At 53.3% G+C, this 9,237-nt stretch overlaps 1 protein-coding gene across 1 annotated transcript; it reads right to left on the minus strand.

Moving 5' to 3' along the window:
• Positions 1-186: 186 nt before the first annotated feature.
• LOC135528798 (calmodulin-regulated spectrin-associated protein 3-like) lies at positions 187-4,697 on the minus strand (the record flags this gene model as incomplete). The annotated part of the gene is made up of 8 exons (XM_064957858.1): positions 187-308; positions 666-861; positions 1,043-1,539; positions 1,574-3,224; positions 3,595-3,625; positions 3,896-3,957; positions 4,276-4,327; positions 4,520-4,697. Coding segments are annotated over 8 exons (2,789 nt in total), but the record flags the coding sequence as incomplete, so codon positions are not given.
• Positions 4,698-9,237: the final 4,540 nt, after the last annotated feature.

The following is a 9,237-nucleotide window of genomic DNA, read 5'->3' on the forward strand; positions in this document are numbered from 1 at the left end:
CTGTCTGTCTGTCTGTCTGTCTGTCTGTCTAAATGTTTATTTGCTGAGTGGATGATGAGTGTGTCTGTGTGTCTGTTTGTGTGTGTGTGTGTGTCTGTCTGTCTGTCTGTTTATTTGCTGAGTGTGTCTGTGTGTCTGTCTGTGTGTGTCTGCGTGTGTGTCTGTGTGTGTGTCTGTGTGTGTCACCTGCTCTCTCTCTCCTGTTCGTTCCACTGTCTCCTCCTCTTCAGGTCCTCTGCTCTTTTCTGCTGTCTCCCCAACAGAGCAGCTCTCCTCTGAGCCATCTCATCTTCACAACGCATCTCCTCCTGCGCGCACACACACACACACACACACACACACACACACACACACACACACACACACACACACACACACACACACACACACACACACACACACACACACACACACACACACACACACACACACACACACACACACACCACAAACACACACACCACAAACACATATTGTCATTACTTTATTGGCTACCACTAGAAACACATCATCTTTGGATTTTTAAGGAGTCAATAACGAAACGATGAACTTCACCAACGCTAGTTCCTATCTACATCTAAGGGGCCTAGAGGCAGAGGTGGTTAGTTAGGGCCTGCTTCTGGGAGGGACTGTTCTCTCTCTGTCTCTCCCTCCGCCAGACTCACCTTGAAGAAGAATCCAACCCCTCCCTCTCGCCCTCCGGTTCCGTCTGCTCTGTGGGTTCCACTGAGGGTTCTCGGAGTTCTGTGTTCTGTGTCTGTTCTATTTGATTGGTTCCCTCGGTTCTCCCGTGGGTTCCGTAGATTCCCTCGGTTCTCCCGTGGGTTCCGTGGAATTCCAACGTTTCTCCTGTTGGAGGTTCTGTGTGGTCGCTCATGGAGTCAGAAGAACAACTCCTGTCCTTCTGTGTCAGTTGGCTCGTCACTGCCCCCTCTGGCCCTCCCAGGGATGAAAATGACACCTCCATCAGGCTACAGTAACGATTCCTTCCTCCTCCTCCTCTCCCTCCCTCCCCTCCTCCGCAGTAGCGGCTGGCAGCGACAGGGTCTCGCTCTCAAAGGAGCCCTCGGAGGGGGCTCCGGAGCTGCTGCCACCCCCAGAACGGCCTCTCCTGGGCTGGGGAAACACGGGCCGGCCTCCCCCTAAACCTTCCTGCTCCTCCAGCTCCAGGCTGAACTGCGTCTCGCTGGAGCCCGTCTCTGAGGTACTCTCCTCGGGCTGGGGCAGCGTGGCGGCAGGGGGTTTCTGGGGGGTGCAGGGGCCCCCGATACGGAAAGAGGAGGAGGTCTGGACCTGGCACTGGCTGGGGGAGACACGTCGCAGGTGGGGGAGGGAGTCCACATGCTGCGGGGGGGTGAGGACACGGGTGGAAGGAGGGAACTTCAACTCAGAAGGGCGGGGGTGGGGTTGGGAGGGGCGCAGGTGGTGCTTAGGGCTACGGGGGGAGGAGGAGTGGATCTTTGTGCGTGGGGCAGGGCAGGAGGAGGAGATGGGGGTTTTGGGAGGGTTGGAGGAGAGCTGGGGGAGGGCCCTGCGAGAGGGGAGGTAGTGGAGGTGGGGGTTTTGGGAGGGGTGGAGGAGAGCTGGGGGAGGGCCCTGCGAGAGGGGAGGTAGTAGAGGTGGGGGTTTTGGGAGGGGTGGAGGAGAGCTGGGGGAGGGCCCTGCGAGAGGGGGAGGTAGTGGAGGTGGGGGGTTTGGAGCCTGCAGGAATCACCCACGCCTTACTGATGCTCTTGGTCGGGGTTCTAGTCGGACTCTTAGTGGGGGTCCTGGGTGGTGTCCTGGGTGTACTTTTAGGTGTAGTTTTAGGTGTGGTTTTGGGTGTAGTTTTAGGTGTAGTTTTGGGTGTAGTTTTAGGTGTGGGTTTGGGTGTGGTCTTCTTGCCCATTAGCTGTTGTTGTTGTTGGGTCAGTTTCTGCATGTCGTTCTGTAGTGACCTCAGAGCCTCACTCAGCTTCAGGACCACCTCATTATACTCCCCTAGAACAGCCCCTCCCCCCGGCTCAGGCCCCTCCCATTTATCCGCCACTGTCTCAGCCCCCTTCCTCGTATCCATGGAAAACGTCACCTGCTTCTCCAATCGCGCCTGTGGGCGGGAGTTCCCTTCATCGGCCTTCCCTTTCTCCTCTTCTCTCTCCTCCTCCTCTTTCAGCTGCTCCTCCATGTGGCTGAGACGCTCCTCCAGAGATATAGGCTCCTCTCCTCCCTCTCCTCCCTCTCCTCCCTCTCCTCTCTTCAGCTGTAGGAAGGCAGTCTTGCCCAGCCTCTGTCTGTGTCTGGTGAATATGGCCTCTATGCGTCTCTTCTGGGCCTCGATGGCTCTGCGTTTCTCCTCCAGGCGAGCCCCCAGCTCCCAGGCCTCTGTACCCGGCTCAGGGTGCTTCCCTCCTGGGCTGGGGGTATGGAGGGTGGGGGTGGTCGGGGTGCTGGTTGACTCCTCTCCCGGTGCGGCCGACTGTCTCCTTCTGTCCCGCCGCTCGGCGAAGCTCGTCATCTGTGGGCTGCCGCTATTGTCACCGGTGTTGCTGATGCTGCCGTTGCCGTGACGACCGTGGCCAGGGCGGACGTTGCCGGGGGCGTTTCTAGGAAGGTCGTCGGAAGCTTCCGATGAGTCCACACTTCCGTCGCGGAGGACTGAGTCATCGTCCCGCGAGCCATCCGATCTCCCCTTCTCCCTGCCTCCCACTCTCCGCTTCTCTCCTCCGCCCCCCTCCCCTCCTATTGGTCGGTAGAGCATTCCGGAGCGGCAGGGGGCGGAGCTGCTGAGCTGGGTGAGATCGTATTCAGGAGAATGAAGGAAGAAACCTGCAGGAGCTCCTTCTGGACGCAAGCGTGGCTCTGGCCTTCCTCCTCCTCCTCCTCCTCCTCCTCCTCCTCCATCTCCTTTCTCTCCTCTTTTCCCTCCTCCCCCTCTTTCTCCTCCAGGAGTGTGGATGATCTCGACTGTCGGCAGCTCTCCTAGGGCCGTTGTGTGTGAGTGTATGTGCGGACCCCAGGAGGAGCGTTGAGGGACGGAGGCGCTGACCAGGTGACTGAGGTCCTCGGGGGGGCTGTATGGGACCCGTGTCATCCCCGATGACATCCTGCTCGATGAAGTCATCATGGCGGGCACGCCAGCGGTCAGGCTGTTGGTGCTGGCGGAATGCACGGGGTTGCCCATGACAACGTCCACGTCACTGTCCAGACCGAATGGAATACTGAAGGTTACAGCCGAGAGTGGACGACTGGAGGGAGAGAGATGGAGAGGGAGAGAAGAGAGACAGAGAGGGAGAGAAAGAGGGAGGAAGAGAGAGAGAGAAGAGAGAGGGAGGAAGAGAGAGAGAAAGAAAGAAGGAGGAAGAGAGAGAGAGAGAGGGCGAGAGAGAGAGAAAGAGAGAGATGGGGAGAGAGAGAGAGAGAGACGAAGAGAGAGGGATAGAGAGACAGAGAGAGAGGAAGAGAGAGATGGGGAGAGACAGAGAGACAGAGAGAGAGGGATAGAGAGAGAGACGAAGAGTGAGGAAGAGAGAGGGATAGAGAGAGAGAGGTTCAATCTGGGAGGATGGTCCTAAATAAATATCTCCCCAGGCTGAAACAGTCCGCCATCCTACTCACCGGATCTGTTTCTTGGTCCACATGTTCCCTTCTACATGTGACAGAAAGGGAGATGTAGTCAGGAAGAGATCTCCAACACTTAGACTTCTCTCAATTGCAATCTCCTCGTGTCCTCGTCGTCTTCTCAAAACCCATTGGATGAGAAAGCCAGAGGTCCCTCCCCTCTGACTTTTACCCTCCAATGGGTTTTGAGAAGTAGACGAGGAGAGAGGACAACGAGGAGTATGCAATGGGGGGAAAAGCCCACAGATGCACAAAGACAGCTTTAAACTACATTACCCAGAATCCCCATCTCTCTTACCAGATGACGCAGGAGAGGATATGGGGACAAAGGGCTGTTTGAAGATATAGGAGGGAGAGCCACTGGAATAGAACACACATTATTATTCACAATGACTATCTGTAATATACGTCTCGTTCTGCCATAGATACAATAAACATGTGGATGTGTTTCTCTCTGGGGTCGAGACCCCATAGCACATCATGACGAAGACTCGTGAAAACTTCCTGTGTTATCGAGATGCCAATGAGATTCAGTATATAACACAGACTCATAGTAATGGATGTGAAAGAACGTGGAAATGCATTGCACTTGGTTGATTGCTGTCGTTTCCCAGTTGCATTGCACTGTCAAACAATAACTACATGTTGAATGAATGTGTGTGTGTGTCCTGATTTTACCTGTTGCTGTTCCCACTGACAGGACTGGTGCAATCCAACAACCCCGAGGCATCTGGCACACAGAGAAACCTATTCATGTTATCAACCATAACGCCACCTAAACAGGTTATACAGCGGTCTAATCTCTCTCTCTCGCTCTCTCTGTCCTTCCACTCTCTTTCTCACACACACACACACACACACACACACACACACACACACACACACACACACACACACACACACACACACACACCTCCCCTACCTGTCAGGTCTAGAGGTAGTAATGGCTTGACGAAGTCAGGTTTATGCACCTCGAACCATCCCAGCAGCTCTGCTATGAAACTCATGATGTTCACCTGAAGGACAACAGGGGAATGAACCTTTTGTAATGGAACCCTTTTTGACAGTAATAATCCAGTAACAACATTCTGTCCGACCACCTGTCGTTTACAGACGGGGAGGTGGAGGGTTAAAGGAGAGCTACAGATGTAGGATCTTCATTTGATCACTCTTTTTGTTTTATTATTTCACCTTTATTTAACCGGGTTAACCGGGTTACGCCGGTTCTCATTTACAACGGCGACCTGGCCAAGATAAAGCAGTGCGACACAAACAACAACACAGTTACACATGGAGTAAAACAAACGCACAGTCAATAACACAATAGAAAAGTCTATATACAGTGTCTGTATATGGTGTGAGGAGGTAAGGTAATAAATAGACCATAGTAGCAGAGTAATTACAATTTAGAAAATTAACACTGGAGTGATAGATGAGCAGATGATGGTGTACAAGTAGTGATACTGGTGTGCAAAAGAACCAACAAGTAAATAAAAACAACATGGGGATGAGGTAGGTAGATTGGATGGGATATTTACAGATGGGCTGTGTACAGCTGCAGCGATCGATAAGCTGCTCAGATAGCTGGTGCTTAAAGTTAGTGAGGGAGATATAAGTCTCCATCTTCAACGATGACCAGTGAGATGTACCTGCTGGAGCGCGTGCTACGGGTGGGTGTTGTTATGGTGACCAGTGAGATATACCTGCTGGAGCGCGTGCTATGGGTGGGTGTTGTTATGGTGACCAGTGAGCTGAGATAAGGCGGAGCTTTACCTAGCATAGACTTATAGATGACCTGGAGCCAGTGGGTCTGGCGACGTCTATGTAGCGAGGGCCAGCCGACGAGAGCATACAGGTCGCAGTGGTGGGTGGTATATGGGGCTTTGGTGACAAAACGGATGGCACTGTGATAGACTACATCAAGGTTGATGAGTAGAGGGTTGGGGGCTATTTTGTAAATGACATCGCCGAAGTTGAGGATTGGTAAGTTTTATGAGGGTATGTTTGGCAGCGTGAGTGAAGGAGGTTTTATTGCGAAACAGGAAGCCGATTCAACATTCCGCGTCGCTCCACAGGTAGTATCACATTTTCATTTCACTTCATTACAGTACAACGGTTTGATTTGTTTGATCGTAGCTAGCTAGCTACATAGCCGTCTTTGTATCTAAGACAATTGTGTAGTCTAGAGCGATTTTCTAGGTTAGCTAGCCAGCTATTGTCGTTCTTTTAACGTAACGTAACGTAATCAACACTGCTAGCTAGCCAGCTAGCCCCCGAATAGCAGCACTGTAGAAACTATTACACTCGACGGAACGACTTGATTAGTGTAGTGTCAACAACGCAGCCACTGCCAGCTAGCCTACAAAGTCAACAACGCAGCCACTACCAGCTAGCCTACTCCAGCAGTACTGTATCATTTCAATCATTTTAGTCAATAAGATTCTTGCTACGTAAGCTTAACTTTCTGAACATTCGAGACGTGTAGTCCACTTGTCATTCCAATCTCCTTTGCATTAGCGTAGCCTCTTCTGTAGCCTGTCAACTATGTGTCTATCTATCCCTGTTCTCTCCTCTCTGCACAGACCATACAAACGCTCCACACCGCGTGGCCGCGGCCACCCTAATCTGGTGGTCCCAGCGCGCACGACCCACGTGAAGTTCCAGGTCTCCGGTAGCCTCTGGAACTGCCGATCTGCGGCCAACAAGGCAGAGTTCATCTCAGCCTATGCCTCCCTCCAGTCCCTCGACTTCTTGGCACTGACGGAAACATGGATCACCACAGATAACACTGCTACTCCTACTGCTCTCTCTTCGTCCGCCCACGTGTTCTCGCACACCCCGAGAGCTTCTGGTCAGCGGGGTGGTGGCACCGGGATCCTCATCTCTCCCAAGTGGTCATTCTCTCTTTCTCCCCTTACCCATCTGTCTATCGCCTCCTTTGAATTCCATGCTGTCACAGTTACCAGCCCTTTCAAGCTTAACATCCTTATCATTTATCGCCCTCCAGGTTCCCTCGGAGAGTTCATCAATGAGCTTGATGCCTTGATAAGCTCCTTTCCTGAGGACGGCTCACCTCTCACAGTCCTGGGCGACTTTAACCTCCCCACGTCTACCTTTGACTCATTCCTCTCTGCCTCCTTCTTTCCACTCCTCTCCTCTTTTGACCTCACCCTCTCACCTTCCCCCCCTACTCACAAGGCAGGCAATACGCTCGACCTCATCTTTACTAGATGCTGTTCTTCCACTAACCTCATTGCAACTCCCCTCCAAGTCTCCGACCACCACCTTGTATCCTTTTCCCTCTCGCTCTCATCCAACACTTCCCACACTGCCCCTACTCGGATGGTATCGCGCCGTCCAAACCTTCGCTCTCTCTCCCCCGCTACTCTCTCCTCTTCCATCCTATCATCTCTTCCCTCTGCTCAAACCTTCTCCAACCTATCTCCTGATTCTGCCTCCTCAACCCTCCTCTCTTCCCTTTCTGCATCCTTTGACTCTCTATGTCCCCTATCCTCCAGGCCGGCTCGGTCCTCCCCTCCCGCTCCGTGGCTCGACGACTCATTGCGAGCTCACAGAACAGGGCTCCGGGCAGCCGAGCGGAAATGGAGGAAAACTCGCCTCCCTGCGGACCTGGCATCCTTTCACTCCCTCCTCTCTACATTTTCCTCCTCTGTCTCTGCTGCTAAAGCCACTTTCTACCACTCTAAATTCCAAGCATCTGCCTCTAACCCTAGGAAGCTCTTTGCCACCTTCTCCTCCCTCCTGAATCCTCCTCCCCCTCACCCCCCCTCCTCCCTCTCTGCAGATGACTTCGTCAACCATTTTGAAAAGAAGGTCGACGACATCCGATCCTCGTTTGCTAAGTCAAACGACACCGCTGGTTCTGCTCACACTGCCCTACCCTGTGCTCTGACCTCTTTCTCCCCTCTCTCTCCAGATGAAATCTCGCTTCTTGTGACGGCCGGCCGCCCAACAACCTGCCCGCTTGACCCTATCCCCTCCTCTCTTCTCCAGACCATTTCCGGAGACCTTCTCCCTTACCTCACCTCGCTCATCAACTCATCCCTGACCGCTGGCTACGTCCCTTCCGTCTTCAAGAGAGCGAGAGTTGCACCCCTTCTGAAAAAACCTACACTCGATCCCTCCGATGTCAACAACTACAGACCAGTATCCCTTCTTTCTTTTCTCTCCAAAACTCTTGAACGTGCCGTCCTTGGCCAGCTCTCCCGCTATCTCTCTCAGAATGACCTTCTTGATCCTAATCAGTCAGGTTTCAAGACTAGTCATTCAACTGAGACTGCTCTTCTCTGTATCACGGAGGCGCTCCGCACTGCTAAAGCTAACTCTCTCTCCTCTGCTCTCATCCTTCTAGACCTATCGGCTGCCTTCGATACTGTGAACCATCAGATCCTCCTCTCCACCCTCTCCGAGTTGGGCATCTCCGGCGCGGCCCACGCTTGGATTGCGTCCTACCTGACAGGTCGCTCCTACCAGGTGGCGTGGCGAGAATCTGTCTCCTCGCCACGCGCTCTCACCACTGGTGTCCCCCAGGGCTCTGTTCTAGGCCCTCTCCTATTCTCGCTATACACCAAGTCACTTGGCTCTGTCATAACCTCACATGGTCTCTCCTATCATTGCTATGCAGACGACACACAATTAATCTTCTCCTTTCCCCCTTCTGATGACCAGGTGGCGAATCGCATCTCTGCATGTCTGGCAGATATATCAGTGTGGATGACGGATCACCACCTCAAGCTGAACCTCGGCAAGACGGAACTGCTCTTCCTCCCGGGGAAGGACTGCCCGTTCCATGATCTCGCCATCACGGTTGACAACTCCATTGTGTCCTCCTCCCAGAGCGCTAAGAACCTTGGCGTGATCCTGGACAACACCCTGTCGTTCTCAACTAACATCAAGGCGGTGGCCCGTTCCTGTAGGTTCATGCTCTACAACATCCGCAGAGTACGACCCTGCCTCACACAGGAAGCGGCGCAGGTCCTAATCCAGGCACTTGTCATCTCCCGTCTGGATTACTGCAACTCGCTGTTGGCTGGGCTCCCTGCCTGTGCCATTAAACCCCTACAACTCATCCAGAACGCCGCAGCCCGTCTGGTGTTCAACCTTCCCAAGTTCTCTCACGTCACCCCGCTCCTCCGCTCTCTCCACTGGCTTCCAGTTGAAGCTCGCATCCGCTACAAGACCATGGTGCTTGCCTACGGAGCTGTGAGGGGAACGGCACCGCAGTACCTCCAGGCTCTGATCAGGCCCTACACCCAAAAAAGGGCACTGCGTTCATCCACCTCTGGCCTGGTCGCCTCCCTACCACTGAGGAAGTACAGTTCCCGCTCAGCCCAGTCAAAACTGTTCGCTGCTCTGGCCCCCCAATGGTGGAACAAACTCCCTCACGACGCCAGGACAGCGGAGTCAATCACCACCTTCCGGAGACACCTGAAACCCCACCTCTTTAAGGAATACCTAGGATAGGATAAAGTAATCCTTCTCACCCCCCCCCCCTTAAATGATTTAGATGCACTATTGTAAAGTGGCTGTTTCACTGGATGTCATAAGGTGAATTCACCAATTTGTAAGTCGCTCTGGATAAGAGCGTCTGCCAAATGACTTAAATGTAAATGTTAAATG

Source organism: Oncorhynchus masou, unplaced genomic scaffold (assembly GCF_036934945.1).
Source record: "Oncorhynchus masou masou isolate Uvic2021 unplaced genomic scaffold, UVic_Omas_1.1 unplaced_scaffold_10362, whole genome shotgun sequence".
NCBI lineage: Eukaryota > Metazoa > Chordata > Actinopteri > Salmoniformes > Salmonidae > Oncorhynchus > Oncorhynchus masou.